This window comes from Fringilla coelebs (genome assembly GCF_963513975.1).
Source record: "Fringilla coelebs genome assembly, chromosome: 11".
NCBI lineage: Eukaryota > Metazoa > Chordata > Aves > Passeriformes > Fringillidae > Fringilla > Fringilla coelebs.
In genome coordinates, this window is record NC_140037.1 from 8,584,627 (window position 1) to 8,607,070 (window position 22,444).

General features: G+C 49.2%; 2 protein-coding genes across 5 annotated transcripts; both read right to left on the reverse strand.

Annotated features, from left to right (window-relative positions):
- Positions 1-108: 108 nt before the first annotated feature.
- Positions 109-12,804, reverse strand: LOC311157879 (rho-related GTP-binding protein RhoG-like). 4 transcript variants are annotated; one of them, XM_084212901.1, is made up of 4 exons: positions 12,715-12,804; positions 10,368-10,448; positions 9,252-9,307; positions 109-4,491 (listed from the first exon to the last, which is right to left on the reverse strand). In XM_084212901.1, the coding sequence occupies exon 4, from the start codon at positions 4,468-4,470 to the stop codon at positions 3,895-3,897; it is 576 nt and encodes a 191-aa protein (XP_084069027.1). In that variant the 5' UTR covers positions 4,471-4,491; positions 9,252-9,307; positions 10,368-10,448; positions 12,715-12,804; the 3' UTR covers positions 109-3,894. The 4 variants fall into 4 exon arrangements, with proteins under 4 accessions (XP_084069027.1, XP_084069026.1, XP_084069028.1 ...); XM_084212900.1 differs by lacking the exon at positions 12,715-12,804 and adding an exon at positions 12,286-12,331; XM_084212902.1 differs by lacking the exon at positions 9,252-9,307.
- A 1,092-nt stretch (positions 12,805-13,896) lies between these two features.
- ITGB1BP2 (integrin subunit beta 1 binding protein 2) lies at positions 13,897-19,733 on the reverse strand. Its single transcript, XM_084213238.1, has 11 exons — positions 19,604-19,733; positions 19,367-19,416; positions 19,212-19,268; positions 18,767-18,915; positions 18,517-18,629; positions 18,220-18,278; positions 17,253-17,323; positions 16,924-17,026; positions 15,475-15,594; positions 14,999-15,061; positions 13,897-14,284 (listed from the first exon to the last, which is right to left on the reverse strand). The coding sequence occupies exons 1-11, from the start codon at positions 19,665-19,667 to the stop codon at positions 14,015-14,017; spliced, it is 1,119 nt and encodes a 372-aa protein (XP_084069364.1). The 5' UTR covers positions 19,668-19,733; the 3' UTR covers positions 13,897-14,014.
- Positions 19,734-22,444: the final 2,711 nt, after the last annotated feature.

Below are 22,444 nucleotides of genomic sequence, written 5' to 3' on the forward strand. Positions count from 1 at the left end.
CGCAGACGCTCCGCCCTTGCCAAAAATTCCTTTATTGCCTCGAGGAACCGGGCCCGGCTTTCCACAGGAAAGAGCTGCCTTCAGCACAGGTGCGGCACAAACAGCAGGGCGAGTTAATGCGACAGCCAGAGAGGTGAGGAAAGGTTTATTACAATGTCATTATGCATAATTTATTTAAAAAAAAAAAAAAGGAAAATATCCTTTAAAACTGTTAGATGTAATACAAATTATTTTATAGCATAAAATCAAGTTGCCAGTGTATGTATCAGTACCACACTTCAGAGTCTTGGGCTCCCACTGCTGATGGGTGGTCCTTGCTGCCCACTCTGGGGGTTGGGACCCCCCCTCTGAGATCCATCCACTTCTTGGGGTGAGCCCAAGCAGCACCAAGGTTTCTACAGAGTGAGGTTTAGCACCCGGAGGCAAAGCACAGGGAGGTTCTTCTAGTTTAAATTTCATAGAAATAGCTACAGCTGTAAACTGAAGAAAGCACTTCCAAATCTAAGCACAGCTCATGGATATCCTTTGGACACAATTCCTGAACCGCTCAGCTTCAGCTGTATTTAAAAAAAAAAAAACCCAAGTAGTTCAGAAATCATTTACAAAGCAAAGGTTAAAATCTGTGTCTTCACAGTGAGTCTCTTCTGTGATTTAAGACATACACATTGCATCTCTATTCAGTAACAAACCAAAGGACCTTGAACTGTTCAGGAAACCCACACTGAGTTTTCTGACCTCCCAAAACAAGACAAAAATCCAGCCATGGGATTATGTGAAGTCTGTATTTTTCAACTGCCCACAGAAGAAAAATAAAGCATGGAAGAAACAGAACTGATTGTAAACTGAAGCACTGGACTACTTACAAAAAAAGGACCAAGGATTCCAGGGGGGGGGGGAAAACAAAGGAAGGAGGATCATGAAAGGAGAATGCCCACTAAAAGGAAAAGCTCGCTGGATTTGTCCTGAAGCTCACCCTCATGGGAAGCAGAGGCTGGAGGAAACCAGCTACTAGCCAGGACTTTTTCTCCCATCAGAGGGTGACAGAAATACAAAGCATTTAAATAACCAGGTTCTCCAAAGTGAGTAAAAAGTCTCTGATGGTTCAAAGTTCCCTCTGCTATTTTTATCACTATCCTGTTATTCTCCTCAGCACTGTTGTGCAATCCATCTGCTAAGTAATCTAAGTGGGGATAAGGTGTTCTGGTATAATGTAATCAACAGTGTAACCAAATCAAATAAATTGATTAAGTAGTTGAATTTTATCTCGCTACACTCTCTTCCAGTTCACTCCAGGATGGCTGCTTGAGCCTACAGAAATTGAGGGGTTGTGCAATAACACTTGCTCACAAGATTTCTTCTCCACAAAATGCATGTAATTCAGTTAGGAATAACCACAAAAAGGCACAGGATTAAAAGATTTCAGTATGTAAAAAAGTAAAAACTTTTAAAAACAGTAGTAGCTTCAGTACAAAACTGCAAATATATGTAGCCAAAAAAAAAAAAAGGTAGGCTTTTAATTTCAGGCACCTCTTAAGACTAGTTCAAACATATCACAGACTTTTAAAAGTACATTTCTGAATAAAGCAAAGGTTATGGGCTTGCACCGGGGTCACTAGACAGTTGATTTAGGTCTGACCAGCATTAAAACAAACCACGTGCACTGGCTTAAATAAATACATTTTAAACATGATAAAGTCTATTTACTCAGTTACTGAAATTTACCTACAGAAAATAATCTTGAATTACAAGGCACAGAGTTAATTGCTGCCTGCAAGCCCAGCCCACACTAAAGGCCTACAGCTAAAGCAAAGGCAGAACGTGGTGAGTAGAGGTTATCTCAGGGAATTCTCTACACCCTCACAGCCTTCAGGGCAGGAACCACATCTGGAACAGCACTTCCTCTGCAAGTGCAAGAGACACAAAGACACTCCAGGCAATGGCACTTGGTGAAGAAAAATGTGCAGAGTGTGTAGGCTTCTGGAAACATCCTGCAGAATGGGTGTTTTGGTACTGCCTGTGCTCAGCTTGGAGCTCTCTGTCGGTCCACTGACCACAGGCACCAGGATTTGGATTAACTGCAATTTATAATCTGTGGGTTGCAGTTGGCTAAAGCAGCACCAAAATGAGCACATCTCAGATTAAAAAAACCGCAGTTAGCATCAGCATCAGTTACACCAGCTGAAGAAAGGCACATCCTCTTCAAATAGAGGAATTAGAGCACAAATGCCAACATTTTTATCCAAATAGTGGAATTAGGGCACAAATGCAAACGTTTCTATCCACCTGGTATTTCTGCCAGCATCAGATAAAGCATGGTCAAATTAACACAAGATCCCTAATAACCTTGTTGATGTATTTTCTGTTATCTTTCTAAAATGAGGCACTTTTTTTTTTTTTTTTTTCTGACCAGGGTATACACCAGCGCAGTTTTGCATGTGTGGGAATCACAAGAAAAAAGCAAGTTCTGAATGACCAATTGAGGCTGCAGCCAGACAAAGACAGCACTGTCAACTTCAGACAACAAAGCCCAGTCCAGCACCAGTGGTTTCACACAAAGTATCTTTGAAGCATGCTGCTTTCATACCACGGAGCTGGAAGGTTGAGTCTAAGGAAGGGCTCATGCGCTCACTCCTCAGCTGGTCCCGGAACCACACATAAAGAACAGTGCACATCCTGAAAATAAAAGCCAGCTGCCACTTACTAGAGCTGCTACAGAAGGTTAAAAAGTATGTAAATAGAACTTCAGTTAAAAAGGAGTTCATAAGAACTGAGCATCCAGGAGAGGAAAAAACCGCCCAGGTAATCCTATCCAGTGACTGGCTAACCATTACAGACTGAACTGAAAATAGGAAGAAGCAGGGGTTCCTGTAAACAGAACCTCCAAATCTTCTGTCAGCATTCTCACAGAAAAAACAACGAAGGAATTTGCCGTAAAAATCTCAGATGGTGGCCCCGAGAATTTTAGGAATTGAAGCAATTAATTCCTCAAGAGCATGCAGGCTGCTGTCAAGTCTCTGGGATTCATCAAAGGGATTACACTGAAAATCTCATTTTGAGAAGTGTCATCCCAAATACCTCAGTCAGCCTGAGAAGGTAATTGTTAAAACTTTATTCTCAGGGAGCAAAGTCTCTTTGGACAGTGAAATAAAATCTCAGTTTAGAAGATGATGGAAGACTTGAATCTAAACTACTCTTCCACTTCTCCACCTCAAAACTATGAAAATCACTCATTTGAGTGAGTCATCATTATTCTAAGTTCCTTACATAAGGAGAAATCAGCTCCTGCTTCTATTAATAAATCATTGCAGGTATTCCCTTGGTCTTGCTCATTGCATTAACCATGCCTAATGCTAACTCTTCATACAATCAATCACAGTTCACTACAAGGTGAATCTCAGTAATAGTTCAGGCATTTTTGCAAGTAAACAAACTCTTTTCAAGCTTTAAATTGACAAAACAACTGGACAGCCAGACTTCTGTATGTAAAACAAATTCAATCAGTAAATAAAGGATGGGAAAAGCAGCAGCTACACTTAAAGCAAAGTTTTCAGGATTTGTGCTTTTCAGCAAATCTAGTAACTGATGGCTATCTAGTAAAGAAGTGGCTATAAAGAGGTCTCCTCTTTTATTTTTCCTCCACTACAATAATCAAGTGATCCCTGGAGAAGCTGGAGACTGGAACTTTAGAAAATAGAGTAGGTATTTGACCTCTCAGTTGGAAAAAAAAAAACCTGTTCCGTTTCAGTTTCCCTGAAGCAGTAAGACTGCGAGAATGTTCATTGTATAAACCATTTCTGCTTAGAGCTGTTAGTGCAAGATGCAAATCTTCAATTTAACTCGTTAAAAAGCCCTCCAAGATTCTAGTCAACTTCCAACATCCATCACCCAAGGCAACTACAACAGGACACATTTTCTTGTGTTCTTCTTTGTCACAGGATACAGAACTGCACGGACAGCTTCAGCAAACACCTCCCGAACACCCTCCTGATTCAACGCCGAGCACTCCAAATATTTGACCGCTCCGATTTGTTTGGCCAGAGAAGTCCCCTGCTGCGGGGTAGTGGGAGCCAAGCTCTGCTCTTTCAACTTTTTAACCGTCTCCAGGTCACTCCTCAAGTCCCTCTTGGTGCCCACCAGAAGGATGGGGACGTTTGGACAGTGGTGAGAAACCTCAGGGTGCCATTTGTGCCTGACGTTGGCGTAGGACGAGGGGCTGCCGATGGAGAAGCAGATGATGAAGACGTTGGTTTGGGGGTAGGAGAGCGTGCGCAGGCGGTCGTACTCCTCCTGGCCCGCAGTGTCCCAGAGGTTCAGGCTGACTGTCCGGCCATCCACGGTCATCTGGGCACTGTAGTTGTCAAAGACAGTGGGGATGTACTCTTCTGGGAAGGCGTTGGTGGTGTAGCTGATGAGGAGACAAGTTTTTCCCACCGCGCCATCTCCGACCACCACGCACTTTATAGTCTGCATTCTTCAGCCAGAAACAAAGTCCTGCTCAAAGCAAGAAGAGAGGAGTCAGGCAGAGCAGTGGTGGGCACTGCAAAGATAAGCTTTAGCAAGTGTTTTTAATAGAGCTGAGGATTTCTTATCACATTCAGTGTCTCGAGCCACTCGGGGCTAGAAAGACAATAGTGAAATGGAGATGCAATGAGTGGAGAGCTAAGTGACAACTGGCTGCATTCCAACCATGTAAGTACAAATTAGCCAAATTCCCACAGTCTTGCCTTACTGCCAGACTGTTTCCCACAGGCAAAAGGACAAGTCCTTAGAGGCACCTGCAAGTGGAAAGGGATTGAGACCCAGTAACAAGATACTCTGTCGTTTGTAGGTTCACACATCCACCTCTGTACAAACACGCACTCCAACACTCACACTTGCCTACACAGTCTGCTATCCAAACAGTTTACCACAAAGAAAGGTCCAGAAGTTATAAAAAAAATCAAGATATTAATTTCTGGGTTGCACTGCTACTGTTTACAATAATAATTCATTACACTCAGATCAATCAGCCCTGAATAAACTACATTATTTACAAGACACCAGATAAAAGGTTCAGAAAGCAGCACCCTCAAGAAAAGCTGTTCTTTGAAATCTAACTAGCCATAGTAACCCAGATTAGAATCCATAAAGAATTTTTCTAAAGAAGCCAAGAACAGATTACACTCACTAATCACTGACAGAACAAGCAGGACTTAATAGGCTTGAGTTACTTGGTGTCCTTTAAATAATGAGCATGAGAAAAATACACGTCCTAAAAGATCAGCAGTCAAACAGCTTTCCTGGGGAATTGTTACTCAGGAGATACTTGACACTTTGAGGTTTTCCATACCCCTTTCCCAATACGTGAAAGGTAGGTTTGACAATCAAACTGATACAGTCTAAAACACAATTAATTTTAAACTTTCATCACATGAACAGCAAGAAGTTTGAAAATAGCAAGGAACTAACTACAAGCAGTCATTTGTTGTACATTTCTTGTGTGCTGGAGCTTCCACTGCTAGACTGAACAAGAAGGAACTTGCACCTGCCTTCTCACCCAAATGCCTTTGAGGTACTATCAGTAATCCTCAGCTTGCAACCAGCAGAAAATACCCTGCTTCAAACAGAAGAGAATAGTGGGAAGAACCTTTTAGCAGGGCCTGTTATGATAGAACATGGGGCAATGGCTTTAAACTAGGAAAAGATTGATTTAGATTAGATATAAGGTAGAAGTTATTTACGGTGAGGGTGGTGAAACACTGGCACAGGTTGCCCAGAGAAACTGTGGCTGCCCCATCCCTGGAAACGCTGAGGGCCAGGCTGGATGGGGCCCTGAGCAAGCTGATCTCACTGAAGACGTCCCTGCTCACTGCAGGGTGGTTGAACCAGATGACTTTCAAAGGTTCCTTCCAACCTAAACTATTCTGATTGCATATTCCAAAAAGATCTCGGCTCCAACACCATCAAAGTAGCAAAGGGAATGCAGAACTTCAAGACCACACAAACAAATCAACAATTCATTCCCATTTAATCCTCAACTGTGTCCTTTTAGACAAAGTCTTTACCTGCATCCACCTTCTCACTGGGAGCACAGGATTCTTCTGAACCAAGTGAAAACAGGCTGCCTGAAGCTTTGCACAAAGCTGCAGAAGGTGACTGGAGTGACACTGACAGGTCACTGCAACCCACAGTGCTTGAGGAAGCATCAGTGTACCTGCACACAGGCTGTGGAAACCACACAGGGTGGGAAGGAACCAGCACCTCGTGCTGCTCCTGCTGCCACAGCCAGGCTGGACTGCAGCACACAGGGCAGGCTGTAAAGCCCATTCCTTAGATCGAACCCCCGAAGAACATGCTGTGCCAGAAACCTGAGTGGTCACCAACACACTGCTTCCAGAGCAGAGGTTTTTTCCACAAAATGAACTGTCTGTGCAGCAGACAATTCATTTTGACCAGTCAGTAACAAGTGACATCACAGAGATGGCAGAGCTAAGCCAGCAACAAAAGTCTCATGAAGAACCAGATGATAAACAAAGCCTTTTATATGCCCAACCCCTGGTTTCTAAAATAAACAAACTGCAAACACTTGCAAACAGATCTCCCTTGAAAACCCAAACAGGGACTTACATCTCTTAAATCTCAGTGCACTTGTGCCCAGAGTGCTGCACAGAGTGACAGGGTACCCCCAGACTGCACCCCAGCCTGCTCATGGCTGGCACTGGCTGGAGGGACCTCACAGCAGCACCCTCAGGCAGCACAGCTTCCCAAATGGATAAACTCCAAAGCCACCTGCACCCCCAGACCATCAGCAGCTAACAATCTGATTCAAAATGTCTAATGAAACCACGTCACTCAAAAATTACTTTGCTGGTGTTTTTATTTCAGAGCTCATTAGAGATTTCCATTTGGAAATCGGTAATAAAGTAACAAAAAAAAAAAGCCTGAAACATGAATGCTCTTTTCAGGCCACTAATACCTTGAATTACCTCACTAAAACTCGGATTTTAGACGAGCAACATTTGCAAGGGGAAATAACGCCAGGCAAACCTGCCAAGGCATTGGGCAAAGTCTTAACTACACAAACACAGCTAAAGAGCTTTGTAGGCTTTTAAGTATGATTCTCTGAAGGGCCCCTTTAAAGGAGGTTGCCTGAGCTGAAAGGAATCGTGTGTGGCATGTGCAATACAGAAAAACAAACACACACCAGGATACACATTCCTTGTATTGAAACACAAAATTTAGATTATTCAATCAAAAGGTAAAGAGTAGAAAGAAGCTACTTGGCTCCAGAAAACTACCTTGTGAGCAAGGGCAGAGTTTGGTTAAAGATTTATATATGGAAGACAAAGAGTTTTTTAATTTAAGTCACAACCAAGAAAACTAGTATTCCCTCCATCAGATCTTTTCTATTAAATCCATTAACTCACAATGTATGAAATCTCTAATTACATTTTTTTAATAAACAATTTGCCTACAATAAAACTCTCATAAGATAGTAAAAAAGCCTGGGTTCAAATTTGCATGGAAAATTCCTATTTCTTAAGCACCCTTGAAGTTGGCACTGCATGCTATCTAAATATAAATATACATTGAAAAAAAAATCCCATATTCCAAAAACAAAATTACCATCAAATATTACCAAGAGTAGGAAAATTGGTTTAGGGTTTGTTTGGGATTTTTTTTGGCGACCTTCAAAAGAATTTTTGGGGAAACTTTAAGAGAGAAAAACTCCCCATATGACAAGTAACAAGAACTGAAAGAAAGAAAAATACAGATTAACACGTCAATACATTAAAAAACCCCCAATTTAGAAACAGAAAGCTGGGCACAAGCTTCAAAGTCAAGTTGAAAGGTTATGCAGCTAAAGAAAGAAGTGAACAGAAAATCCAAAGCAGTGAGAGGTAATCTGGGTTCCTTAATCCTTGCAGAGAAAGGACTTTTATTGCAGTTGAGGTTCTAGCAGTTACCGCAGAATGTGAATAATTTTCAAATTAAATAATAATTTTTTAAAAAGCAATCAGAAAAAAAAAGAAGAAAAAGAAAAACCACACCAAATCACCCCACGCAGAAGTGTTGTGCAAAAATACTTAGATAAGAGTTAGTTCTATCTTGTCCATCAAGGACTTTGAATTTGAAAACTGGCATTCCCTGTTTGGGTTAGTTCCCTTCTCAGAAGATGCTGCAAAGTCTGACTTCACTGCCTGCACACCTGGCACTTCCTCTGGAATGTGCAAGATTTCAACATGTCGAGACATCATCTGAAGAGCTGCTCCTGTTCTGACCTAATTAAGCATTTTCTGGTATCATTAACACGGACAGTTTGCTCTCCAGACAAACATTTGCTGGGGAAATTCACTACTTGGAACACACACACAGAGCAACTTTTTTTGTGGTAGAGAAACAACTTCTAGATCCTCCCTTCAATGCTCCTGAAGGGAAGTTCCCTGTCTGCTGAGAGAAGGGAGAATACACTGACAGAAAACAGAGAGAAAACAGGAACCTGGATCCTTTTGTAGTTTTCTAGATTTATGCTTTTTATACTTCCTACACTTCTAAAACCCCTTTGCAGAATTTCTTAGCAGGACACGCCTCTGCCTTTGCTCTGCTAACATCAGATGCTCTTTGTTAGGTGGATTTTAGCTCTGATATTGCTCTCTGATAAACTCACTCTCACTGAGTTTGTCAGCTCTTCCTTCCTTCTCTTTACAGTTTAGATAGGGCCCCATTTTGGCCAAAACTGAGCAGAAAACTCTCTAATTCAGCTGAAATCAGCTGTACTGAGCTGTGTCATTCTGCCCACCCATCACTTTCATCAAGCCCTCACTGCTTTGGAGAACCAGCTCCTGCTTTACCAGGGGCAGGCAGAAATTAAGAAATCGAAACAATTTAATTGCTCATCTTTCAGTAACAAAAACCAGATCAGGGACAACTCACTCTGTCTGCCTGAAACATGAAGTCAGGCAGGAACTTTCAACAAAGAACTGGGTGGATAGGGCAGTTCTAAATATATCACACCATCCTCACCCATGCAAAGGAGTTAATTCACATGTGCAGCTCACCCACCAGCCCCAGCAGGGAAGAGAAAGGGGCTCTCAGCAATTTAATCAAGACTCTGTTACTATCCCACAACAGCTCAGCTTACTTGCCATTGTTTTAGGCAAGTGCCAAAGGGATGGAGAAGTGCCAGGCTTTCAGAATGCTTGCCAAGAAAGAGCAGAAAAAGTTAAATAGGAGACCTCATCCCTCATATCCTTCAGCAATGAATGACCTACTTGGACTTCTCGGTGCCTCTCAAAGTTTTCACACCACTTTCTGTCCTGCCATTTACCTGCAAGAAAAATAAAACTGCAACAGTCTGGGTGGCTGCAGAGAGAGGGAAAAATCCACAGTGGAAGGCAGATTTCAACAGCACAGCAGGAACTGTGCAGTCCAGCACCCAGGCTCCATGTGAACAACAGAACTGAAGGAGCTTGCTCTCTCCCGAGCTCTCTGCCTATAAATTCAGCTCCCAAGCACACAACAGAAGTACAATTCTTGCTGGTTGCTCCTTCAGTGCCAATGCTAGAAAGCCCTCCATGCCTTTTGACACAAAAAGTTGTTTCTAGGAAATAAAAGAAACCCCTCAAAACCTTTCAAATAATATTTTTTAAATCTCTACCTCTGTCAAATTAGGCTGAAGTTGGTTTATTGATTCTAAGATTTTTTTTCCAGGGATGAAACTCACATAAGCAGTATTTCTTAGGAATCTACAGTGAAAATGAAGTCTTCTGCATGAGATATTTGGGCAACTCACCCACACAAACCTCTTACTACAGGCACTTATACCCCAAACTTTACAGCAGAGCAATGACATTAGTGACCAAACATCAAACACCTTAAATTCCATGAACCCAAGATATTGAATGGATCATTAATATTTCCAAAAGGCATTAGCTCATGGAAAAGATGCACAGCTGATGCAATAACACCGTGACAAGGTGCAGCTGCACAGCCCACAGGAACTCAAAGCCAAGACTCCAGTAGCTATTGAGATCCCCAGTGTATCAATGTGACACATATCCTGCCATAACCAAAAGCTGCAGAGTATTAATCCTGGATTTCCCTCCTGCAACCACGTGCAGAGGCATGGATTAATCAGTACAGGGAGCCTTCACAGTTTGCTTGAACACAAGTGACCCTTTGATGGTGAGCACAGCAAAGGTGTGAGAACAGGAGCCAGGGCTGCAGGGGGCTGTGCCCACACTCACTAACTCACCTCCTAGGTGATCCAAGCAACTTGGTTCTGGGGGGTCACAGCCAGCTCATAAAAAGTTAATAACCATGTCCTTCCCACCTTCCATAGATTCAGGCTTTAGTCATCACTGTTGGCTAAAAGAAACAAACAGTACCTCAGACATAAAGCTCTGTGGAGAGGCGTTCTAAGCTCGCTGCAGGATGAATGATAAATCCAGTTTAAGCATTCTTGATTCCTGTTTGAGGGAAAAAGAAAAAAAAAAACTGTAAGTGTGTCTTCCTAACATCTTTTGTCACCTGGCATTTTCTGGCAGTCTCAGCTGTAACAAAGCCACTGTTGTACATGAAAGGCAATGTTACACCAGGAAAATCTAAGCTTCTTTCTGCGAGAAAAAAAAGCCCCTCCACACTTTTCATTGCATTGCACTTCTCTGAATCCTCCTCCTCCACCCCAAATTTCACTGGGGAGAAGGGAGGGCAGGAGATTTAATAACAAATAAAAACACAAACAAGAATAAACAAAGAATAAAACCAAACAAAACCCAACCAAAAACAAAACCGAAACAAAATCAAACAAAACCAGAAAAAGCCAAAACACAGACACCAAAACAAACAAACAAAACAAGCCTCCAAATAAAAACAAACAAAAATGCACTTGCTCAATCAATACCAATTTTTTCAAAGAGTTTTGGTATGACTAAGACAGGAGTTAATGCATGCACTCAGTGTGTATTTTATCATGGCTTGTGCACTACAATACTGCAAGCATTGCCAAGTCTCATTTGCATCAAGCATTGCAATTCTAAAATGTGAGCAAAAGTTACCAGAGTCAAGGAGTCTCTCAGCAGTTCATCAGATTTACACACACTGGCATATAAAGTAAAAAAATATTCCCTGCAGAGGTACAAATCTTCACGTGACACCAGATTGTGTGAAAATGCTTTGGACCCCAAAAGAATCACAGCCTCATCACATAAACAAATCAAACCACACGTTCAGCTTCCTCCTACTAACTGCAAACCGCACATTTTGTTGTTTTTCCAGGATCTCTGTAAAGTTCCCTCTATGAATAATATTCAAAAGTTTTTTTTAAATGGAAATAATCTAAAATATATCTCATAATCTTGAATTCCATGTAGAAAAACCACTGTGCTGGTGAACAGTGGCAAACTGGCTCCAAAGTATGCCTTCAAGTGATGTATTTTACATCTTACAAGGAAGAGAACGTGAGCTTTTTAAAAATCAAAAAATGAGCTTGGGGCAAAGAGCAAATGATGCTGCCACGAAAAGTACTGCACCCCAGCCCAGGACACACGTTGCAAGGATAAGGTACACATAAAACCACTTAAATTAAAGCATTTAAAGTTTTTTTTATAACTCAGAGTAATTACGGTGGGAATCACAAGCGTCTATAAAGAATAAACAGATACTGATTACTCACTGGTTCCTGAAGAAAAAACAAAAAAACAAAAAAAAACCCAAAACCAAACAAAACCAGAAAACGACACAGTGGAAAAAAACAGAAATAGAGAAGTTCAGAACAAATAAAAAGCAGCATTGCTTCTCGGGGTTTGAGGTTAAGCAGGAACTCAGCGCAGGTTGCTATAAAACTGAAAGTTGACGGCGTGCAGAGGAGAACCACTGAGCTGATGAAGGGCAGCTCCTGGCAGCTGCTAAATGAGACAATACCTGGCACCCCCCAGAGTGTTTTAGGTCGCCACCTCGCACTGTCCTTCCTGAGACAGCACTTTGCCACCTCTGGAGAACAAATCCAACCTTCCTATCCTTAGTTACTCTCAGCAGCGAAGCAAGGGACCTTCCCAAAGGCTACCTCATCCTGTGCCAACTTTTTATGACACTGGCTGGGAGCAGAGGTCGCCTTAAATTTGTCGCGGTGCCCCGATAGGGATTAGCATCGCGCTGGCATTGGAACAGCCCAGCCCAGCCTCGGCACACTGCGGGAACGGGGAAAGCGCGACCTGCCCTGCCCGGGGCGCTCCCGCTCCCCGCACACCCCGGAGCGCAGAAAGGCTCCTTCCGAGCCCTTCCCCAGCATCCCCGGGCCCCACTCACCGCCGCGCACACCGCCCGGCGCAGAAGCCGGGGCGCGCATCCCTTCCCAAAGCCCTCGGGGCACGAAGGAGCCGGCGCGCCACGCGGCTGCGGAGCCCCCGGTACCCCGGGCTGCCCTGCCCCGCCCCGGAGCCGGCCGCGTCCCGGCGGGACAGGTGCCGCCACGGCGTCCCCCGGGACGGGACCGGCGGCGGCCGGGCGGGCGGAGGCCGCGGGGCGCGCCCCGCTGTCAGCGCGGCCGGCGGGGAGGATGTTCCGGCACGGCCGGGCGGGAACACACGCGGCCACGCGCGGGGCCCGCCGGGGCCGCTCCCCCGCCGCCCGCCGGGCCCGCCGCTCCCCCGCCCGCCCCGCGCGCTCTCCGGGCCCCGCCGCCCCTCCGCCCGCCCCCGCGCCCCGGCGGTGCCGCCGCCGCCGCCCCGCGCTCACCTCCGGCGCGGCCCCGCGGCCCCGCTCTCCCCGCGGACCCTCGACCCGGCCGCGCCCCGCGCCCGCCGCCGCGCGCACGCGCCCTCCGCGCCGCCGCTCCCCGAGGAGCCGCCAGGGGGCGCCACCGCGGGCGCGGCCGGGGCGGGCGGAGCGCGGGCAGCGGCGGGCGCGGCCCCGGAGAGCGGAACGGAACGGAGCGGAACGGAGCGGAGCATCCCCTCGGGCCCGGCCCGGGACTGCGGCCGCGCTGGAGTGCTCCGATACAGCCCCGCCATCCGCCCCGCTATGACCCCGCTGATGCTAAATTCGTTATTTTGTAATTATTCCTCGTCCGAATATGTCTTCAGCGAGGGGGGTTGGTCTGACTTTGGATGATTTCTCAGTAGATTCACTTCAAAATCCATCAGCAGAAATACGCACGCGTGTCTATGTGCACAGCCACAAATACGTAACATTAATCCTTTAATAAGGTAAATATATCCTTAATAAAGATAATGCTAGCAAAAGGAAAGAATGGCAAAAGTTTGCTTTTGCTTTCTCTACACAAGACTGCCCAATTAAGTGGCGCTGTGGCAGAAGATTGTTGGTTTTTTCACAAGGGTGAATGCTCCGGTCCCTGGCGTGCGCCGCCCGCCGCCCCCGTTCCCGGCGCTGTGCCGCGTTACCCCGCGCAGCTCCCGCGGACATCCCCCGCCTGCGCAGCCTGCGCCTGGCCCGGGGCGCCTGCGGCATGCCGCTGCTCCCCCGGGCGGTTTCACGCCTCTAAAGGGCTGTGCACGAACGCCACGGCTCCGGCGGAGCTGCCGGCGGCGGTGACACTCCCGTGTCCCCGGTCACCGTCTCCCGACAAAGAGCCACGGGGCCCGGCTTCCCCAGCGCCGGGCGAGGGAGGCGGCAAGAGCTTACAGTCAGCTCAGCCCGGGGCGCGGCACCCCCGAGAGCGGCAGGGAAGGCTGTGCCCACCCCCAGAAATGCCAGGGTCAGGGAGGGTGCTGGGCTCTGAACGCCCAGTCCCCAGGGACACCGAAGGTGACTCCTCCTGTTGTCCTGCCCCAGCCAGGCACAGAAGAGGAAGCGACAGAAGGCAGGGTTTGGCCCGCTGGTGTTTCTTAAGCGCCCGTCACGGATTTCAGAGGACAACCTTTGCTCTGGGTGTTTATTAATTGTCCCTTGTGATCTGGGGAGAGGCCACGCTGCAGCCTGCACACGGCTCTGGACTAGGTCTGCTCTTCTGGAGCTGGTGCCAAGGTGCCCAGCAGCTCAGGAACCAGCAGTGCTCGGCTGCTGAACCACTCGACCATCAGTTACTTGGTGTTATCATCTCCGGCGCTCCCATCTCCAACTCTTCTTCATCTTCCTCCTCAGACCAGCTCAAGCTGTCATCAGAGTCCTCATCCTGCACAGCCCCAGGCTCCTCTGTGTTTGCAGCTTCCTTCTCTTGCTCACCACACGACTGCAGCTTGCTTTGGGGGAGCTCCAGCCTGGCCCAGGAGCCAGGGCTGCCTTTGCAGAGCGTGATCTCCACCTTGGCTGGGACCATGCTCACAAAGCTCTTCTCCACATCGATGGTCTGGAGAGTGGGAAAGGCGCAGTGAGCCGGGCAGGGGAGGGCAGGCAGCTCAGCCTTCCCCTTATGGCAAAGCCCTGCCAGAGGAGAAATCTCCTCCTGTGCCAGGAGAAGCCTGGGCTGGAGCTGAGCTGAGCTTCACATTGCTGTGTCTCAGCAGCACCACCGCGCTGGTTCAGAGCTCAGGAGAGCTCAGCTTGCCTCGCAGCTGCGGCACAGCCTCCCCCCAGCAGGAGCTGTGCTGAGACACAGCCATACCCACACCTGTCAGCCCTCCGCCGCCTGCAGGCACAGCCAGCACCAGAAATACAGACCAGAATCGCACATGCAAATTCCTGAGCCTCGCTGCTGCTCCCCAGCCAGCAAGCAGCTGAAAAATCAGTCTCGTAGCTCAGACTGCAGCCTGCCTGCAACTCACAGCAGGACTCTGGGGAAGACAGGGACCTGCCGGGCCAAAGAGCGTTTGGGGCAGCCTGGGACCAAACCCAGAACACCTATAGGGCTGGCAAGGACCTCCAGCTCCGACCTCAGCTCTGCATCAATCAGTGCAGCCACCTCAGCCTCCTCACAACCCCTAAGGCATTTCCCAGCAGAGATGGCCATAAATGCCTGTATCTGGGCAGCCCAGCCCAGGATGAACAGCTCCGGCTCACAGAGCTGCAGCCCAGCCCCATGCAGACTGCTGGAAGAGGGAAATCAAAGCAAACGGGATCTTACCCCCCAGAGCTCCAGTTCTGCCTGGAAAATCTTATTCCCTTCAAAGATGACATGAGCCTCAAGCTGAAAGATCAACAGAAAATTATCTGAGAGGGTAGCACAGCAGTGCCAGAGCTCTTCCCCCAGACAGTGCCGTTGCCTTTCAGCACGGTGTTGCATCCCACACCCTGGCTCCACTATAATGGTCTGGTGATCCCCTCAGCACCTGGCAACATTTCACCCCTTTCAGAGCATGACAGATTCACCTCTGTCACAGGTCAAGGGACCCAAATCCAGCAAATCCACCCTCTGAAGCTGAAAGCCAGAGCTGCTGGGCAGATGCAGCAGTGAGGGCACCAGGCTCTCAGCTCAGGGATGGCAGGTTGGCAGTGCCAGCCCTGCTGATAGCCACAGGCAAACAGGCCACCAGAGAGCACCAGGCACCCAGCTGGCCCCTGCACACCCAGGTGAGAGCAGAGCAGAGCCCCCCCACTCACCACGGTGCGATTGGCCTTCACGCTGCTGAGGGCAGGCAGGGGGTTCTTGGCATACACTGTCACCACCACCTGGCTGCCGGTTTGGTGCCAGTCCTGCCGGCACAGCACCGCCTTCTTGTCCTGCGAGGAGGAGAGGAGCCCGTCAGGCACAGCTGGGCTCAGCACCGCCCCAGCAGAGGGCACGGCTGAGCCTCAGGATGCTCCCGGCACATCTCTGTGCTGGTAGCTCGGGTTGGCAGCGGCTAAGCAAGAACAAACCCTGCCTTTTGTGTGGGTTTTTGAGGGGAGATGGTTCCTGCAAAAGTGGGCAGCCCCTGCCATGCTGTCCAGCCCATGCAACACGGCACATCTGTGCTGTGCTTGGGCACTCTATGATCAGAGACATCTCTTCTAGTTAGAGTCACTCTGCTGTGTCCAAGCTCCTAAGTGCTGTGCACAGCCAGGCAACTCAGCCTGGAGGGCAGTGCAGGGGCTGTTACTGGGCATGGATCATGCCACCATGCTGCATTTGGGAGTCAGGTGAGCCCCAGATGAAACCCCCACGTTTCACCTTTGTCCACCTTGTCAGCACCACAGGCACTGACAGGCCTGTGTCCCCACCAGCTCATTTCTGAGCATCACAAGGAGACAGGCTCCCTGCAGCCCTCCACACTGCCAGCCAAAGAATTGCTCCAGCAGGAGTCCTAGCCCCAGGCTTAGGTGACAATTAGCACAAAACATCTGCATCACAACATCACAGTCCCTTCTCTGCAGCCTCCTTTACATTCAGGATATGTTTTCTGCTCCAGAACAAAAAAGAGATTGGGCTCAGACAGGGTTGCTGGGAGCAGTGCTGACTCACAGGAACACAGTGCACTTTCAGGGTTATCCTGGGCTGCTTTGGCACAACTTTCCCAGCTCAAGCTTGTTTCCAGTGAAGAACTTTCCTGGGGAAGCTTACAGACACAGTACTGAGAGTTGGGATCTGGTCCCCACTGCCCTGCCACAACACCATGTTGGTATGTGGATGAGATCCCTCCTGAGAAGCAGCTGCAGAGTCAGAGTGAGAGCTTCATTAAAGCCAAATCCAGTTATCTGCAATCATCTGTCAAAGCCTTTGGGTTTTTTTTGTAGGACTTTTCCTGTGCTCAGCCACCTGTCTCTGTGTGGCAGCCTGCAATGCTGGCTATGCTGTGTCCAGGGCCAGGTCCTGCCTCATTCAGATTTCTACTGCACATCTGCCCATTGGGGGTGAGAGCTAACACATCCTGTGAAGGCAGAGCAGCATCTTAAAGGGCAGATGGGGGAAGATTTGGCATTCAAACCTGTGCACTCATCAGTCAGCAATTATGAATATTAAGGCAATAAAATGCAGAAACCTGTGTGAATGCAGAGCAAGGGAAGGAGCCCTCTCAAATGCCAATAATGCCAATTACTCACATGAGTTGCCTCTGCTGAGAGCCCCCTTACCTTCTTTTCTGTCCAGCAGTGACACCCACGGCTGCAGCCTGGCTGCTCCATGAAGGCACTGAAGTCCGTGGTTTTGATTCCACAGCAGCTCCAGTACTTCATCCTGAGGAGAGCAGGGTGACCTGAGTGGGGTCAGGAGCAGGAGAGGGGACCACAGCAGGGTGGGGAGGCAGAGGGGCTCATAAGCAGGAGCTGCCCCTGCCCACCTGTCCCCTTGCAGGGTGTTACCCACAACTGCAGTGCCCGTGCTGCTGGGGCCACCTCCCTGCCATGCAGCATTTTCAGCCCGTGGCAGGGTCAGTTTGCTCTGGGACAGGGCTGTTTCTTACCCCTCATGGAAGACAGGAACGCCAGGATGAAACGTACAAACCTCTGTGTTACTCTCTGGGCCCTGGTAGATCTGTGGAGAAAGAAGCAGAGGAAGGTTCTGTCTGTGTCTCTGGCACAGGATGATGGGGCACAGGTGTCTGCTCAACACCCATCCCTGCAGAGGGCACAGCACAATGCCCAACATCACCCTTTTGCCAGCTCCAGCATCTGTGAAGATTCCCTCTGGGACCATGCCCAGCCAGCAGCCCAGCACTCCTCCCTGCTCCCTGCTGGCAGGGCAGCCACCCTGACCTTGCCAGGACCCCAATGTCACCCCTGCCACCCTGCCAGCAGCCCTTCTGTACCCTTCTCCCAAACACAGCCTGCTCCCAGCCCAGGACTTGGCAACAAAGCACAGTGGGCACGTTTAGACACCACAGAAACTCACTCTGAGGTGCAGGGGGTGATTTATCATTGCTGTCCTCTCCCCTCCTTTCCAGAGCATGTCAGCCTTATGGCCTCATCTGCCTCCTGCCTTTTGCTCCCCAGTCCCTGGCTGCTGCTTTCCAAGCATCCTATCCCTGCCACAGCTCCACCCTCCCACTCATCCTCGAGGCAGGCAGTGCTCCACAAGGCAGCCTCGGGCAAGAGAGAAATTGGGCTGAGCTGCATCAGCTCAAGGCAGGTGGAAATTGTTCCACGTGCATTTTGCCTACGTGCCCAGCCCTGAATATGTGCTGTATTTCACTGCGAGCAGTCAGCAGCAGGGAAACACAAATGTACCACCAAAGTGGAAGCCTCTTGCAGGAAAGAGGGTGGGAGGTGACAGAGGTGGCAGCTCCCAGGGTGGGATGAGAATATGGAGCAGGTGGGCACTGCCACCTTCCACCTTCCTGATACCTGCCCTGAACCTGTGATGCTCCTGGAGCAAGGCACAGGAGGGTAAAGGCACAGGAGGGTAAAGTTGGGTCCCTGCCAGGTACTCACCGCCTTGCAGGCTGCGTTCTTGCACGTGGTGCCAGCTCTCACCTGGGCAGCCTCCTCACCTGTGAGAGCGACACAACCTCATCCAGGACACACACTGCCAATGCCTGCCCCCAAATCCTCACCCAGCCCTCTGCCAGCTCCCCAGCTGAGCACAGACCATCCCAAGGTGCCTCCAAGATGCAGTTTTGCAGGTAGCTGAGCATGCAGCACTCACTGACTGCCCTGAGCCTGTCATGCAAAACCCCCTGCTGAATTTGCCATGTGCAACCCCAGTGCCATCCATCAGCTTGTCCTTACCTGTACAAGTGCTCTTGAGTGTCTTGTCCTCAGAGGATATGTTCAGTTTCTCCAGTGCCTGCTCCAGAGACCTGGATACTTTAATTGGCAGCAGTTGTCTTGGCTCATCAGAGCTGGGAAACAGCAGCAGCAAAGGCCAAGTGGGTTTTTCTGTGATTTAAGTGTCATTGCCTCTCCTGAGAGAGCAGCAGGGCAGGACACACACAGAAGTGACACAGCAGGGCAAGACTGTTAGCTGAGCCTTTCTCACCTTGGTCTTTCCCGTAGCATCTTCTCAGCTGATTTTGGTCCTTGGACAATGAGCTCCTTCACTGGTTTTGCCTTTGGTTCTTCTGAGGTCTTCTCTTGGCTGGAAGGCTCAGGGGGCTTCTCCTTGCTGTGAAACCCCTTTGTGCATCCCTGAGCAGCAGAGACAAGCCCCATGACTGCTTTGTCCTCCTTAACCTGTGGCTGTTCCCAAGCCCTGTGAGTTTCCATGATGAGGTGGCTCAGTGTCCTGCAGAGATGGGCTCTGACCTTGCACTTTGGGAGTAGCACCCTTGCTTGGAGGGTCCTTGAAAGCAGATAGCAAATCCCTGGCTAGCAGGGGAAAAGGGATGTCCCTGACACAGGACAGGGATGGGACAGCACTGGGCAGGAGCCAGGAGGAAAGGATGGAGGAACAGTGGGTGTATTTGGGCCGGCAGGTCACTCACCTTTATGGAGAGGAACTCAGAGAAGTCTGTTGTGCGTTTCTTGCAACAAGACCAGCCCTAGACACCAGGACACGACAGGCTGGTCAGCTGTGGGCAATCCTGCTGGGGACAAGGTCACTCCCCACAGCTGCAGCCCCATCTGCTGCCCCACTCACCTTCAGGGCATCGTGGAAAATGGGGACGCCTGGGTGATACAGGCAGGAATCTGAAAAGGGAAAACAGGGCAGAAGCTTTCAGGACCTGCAATCCTGCCCATGAGCCACCTGAGATCAGCCAGCAGCTCCAGAGGCAGCCCCAGAGCCAGCTCCTGCCGTACGGGCTGCCTGTGCCGGGCCGGGCAAGGAGCACACAGTTCCCATTCCCTCCGGCGCAAGGCACACGAACTCGCTCACCCTCGGCGTTGTGCTCGGGATCAAACCTCTGCCCGCAGCCCTTGTTGTAGCACAGCAGTGCCATAGCTCAGGCGTGTTGGCAGCGTCCTTCAGCCCTTCCACAGCAATGGCATCGGCCTCAGCCCTGCCCGGACCCCTCCTGCGCAGCCCGGGCGCCGGGGTGGCTCTGCCTGCCTTTGGGGGCGGCCGGTAACCGGAGACCGGGCTAAAGATGGACAGGGCAGCTGATGGATGGGGCTCGGCGCCTGCGGTATCTGCACAGGCATTTCTGCGCTGGCCCCGCGCCCAGCAGAGGGAATGGGCACTGCAGGGTGGGCACAGGTCCTGTCCCGGTGCCTCCATCCTGCCCGGCACAGCATCGCCCGGCGCTCAGCCCTGAGACTGAAGGGAATTCCCAGAGGCACAGGGGAAAACTGACTCGTGCTGATCTCCCCCAGCCCCACAAGGCACAAGAACCCGCCAAACAGAGGCAGCAGCAGACCAAGGCCGTGCAAGTGGACAAGACATCTTTTAATGCTGGTTTTGTGCACCAGCATTAGTAACAGAGTGGTCAAGTGAAGGTTCTTGGCCAGTGAGAAGTAGGAGACAGTGATTATGTGGGTGATTATGGTTAGATTTATGGCTAATGCAGTATCTAAACAACAACTCTACCATCTATTACAAAATATGGTATATACAGGAATAGTCTCTCCCATTGAGTCACAAGCTTCAGTGAGACTCACTTTCTAAACTTCTCAGAGAAATCTCAGTGTGGCTCAGACTTGGTTACAGTATTTTTCTAAAGGACTATAATATTCAGGTTTGGCTAGAAACATACAGATTTACAGTCTTTGACCTTGCAGAATTCACAGTTACAAAGCTATAAGGCAACTTAGGAGCTGCTTTAGAATTTTATCTCTGTATTTGACCAGATCTTACAGTTTTTCACTACTCCTCCAAAAGTGAGTATTCTGTGTGTTCCTTGCATTCTGGCTGGACATGCCCTGCAGGTGTCCCCAAGAGGGGCAGGGATGACAAACACCACCCAGAAGGTGTCTGTGACCTTGGGAGAGCAGTTTGTGTGGTTGGCCCAGACTCCAGCAGCATTTTATACCCTTTTGCAGGTCGATGTGCACCACAGTCAGTCACAAACAGCTCAGCTCCCCCATCTCTGGAATACATTAATCATGCAAGCATTCAGTGAGTTTCTCCTGCAAAATGTGCCTGCTGTTTTCATCTTAGGACAACCCACATTGCCCAGCAGAGATTGTGGAAAGGGAGAAGGAAGGATGCACAGACAGACTCAGACCTGACTATCTTCCCTTCTCATCGCATCAGAGATGAAAATTGCTCCCTGGAAGATCATTGTAATCACAGAAGACCACAAAATGTTACTTGAGTCCCCTGTATGCAGAAGGGGTTTGCTCAGACCTGAGCACTCCCCGTGCTCCCCTTCTGGGACCAAAGAGTTTTCCTCTACAAAGAGGAAACTCTCCTGAGATCAAAGGTTTTACTTAGTTCCTCTTAGTGTCTAAATCAAATATTTTCTTTGTGTTGTTCCTGTTTGCAGGGACAGCTGTTTCCTGGGTGCTGCCCTGACCTCCAGGAGCACACAGCATCCAGGGACCATTTCTGTTCAGAACTGGGGTTGATAGAAGTCCTTGGCACTATCAGACAGTACAAAGAACAAGTCCTGCAGGCAGAAGATCCGAGGGAGTCTGCCCAGGAGGTGAGCCCACAGGGGCTGCCATGGCTGATGCAATTCTAACCCTGTCCTACAATGTTTGTTTAACCTACTTAATCCCTCTACAAAGCCTGAAGAATTTTCTGTCATTCCAAGGGTATCTCCAGAGTTCAGAGTTAGGGTGAACTGTTGCCAGAATTCTGGAGCTTATCAGGGAGAAGACTCCAGATTATTTCACACTGTCCTGCTACTTTATCTGCAGCAGTTCTGCCACCCCCACCTTGAGATGTCCCAGCCAGCAGCAACACCAGGCTTTTCCTTGTCAGCTCCTTAGCTAGGAGCCAGCCCTGCTTCAGGGGAGCACATGCATCACTGTCACCCCCCTTTGTACGTGGGTCACCTGTGTATAAACCTACACCCACCCAAAAGCTGGGAGGGAAACAGGAGGGCAGTGGGGACCTTGTCACACCCACATGATCCATGTGGCCTCAAAGCACTGCCCCAGGTCACAACTGACCCAACAATCCCAAAGGTGAATAAAAAAAACCTGCTGCCATCCAGAGCCTCTGCTTAGGTGAGAAAGATCACTGGGGACCCAGGGAGCTGGGCAGAGGCCTGTGATGGGGGAGTCTGCCATGCTGGGGGCTGAGCAGAGCTATAGTGTTTCAGATCTCCCTGTTCTTTCCATGAGCTGTCAGAGAGGCTGCAGCTGTCACCAAGCCCGTGCCAGTGAGAATATGGAGCTCAGGTTACCCTGCACACCTCAGAGGAAACACCAAGAGGCTGATGTGGCTGACAGAAATCACAGAGGTAAACAGCAGGTAGCCTGGGGGGCTGGGGCAACTCTGAACTCTGCACCTGAGACAGGAATTGAGCTCCCAGCTGCCAATTGAAAATAAAGCCTGTTTGCTTTATGTACACTTAATTCCATATACAACAGATCAAAAAAGGATGCTGGATACCTCCAGGGAAACAAACCCAGCTCACCCCTGACCCTTCAGTCACTCAGGATGCCCTGTGGAGCCAGGGGAGCAGCAAGACACAGCACTTCTAAAGCACAGAGTAATTCCTCCATACAGAAGGCTTGTTAGGTGAAGGGATATCCCTGAAAAACATATTACTGCTATGTATGCAGCAGGCAGGATTAATGTTTTATTTATTTGGGCAATAAAATCTTT

Excerpts from the sequence above, each read along its gene's own strand:
- LOC311157879 (XM_084212902.1), bottom strand. The coding sequence starts at position 4,470 with ATGCAGACTATAAAGTGCGTGGTGGTCGGAGATGGCGCGGTGGGAAAA.
- ITGB1BP2 (XM_084213238.1), bottom strand. The coding sequence starts at position 19,667 with ATGGCACTGCTGTGCTACAACAAGGGCTGCGGGCAGAGGTTTGATCCC. Across the intron at positions 17,324-18,219 it reads AGAACGCAGCCTGCAAGGCG|ATCTACCAGGGCCCAGAGAG; the intron begins GTGAGTACCTGG and ends CTTTCTCCACAG. Across the intron at positions 17,027-17,252 it reads GTTCCTGTCTTCCATGAGGG|GATGAAGTACTGGAGCTGCT; the intron begins GTAAGAAACAGC and ends TGCTCTCCTCAG.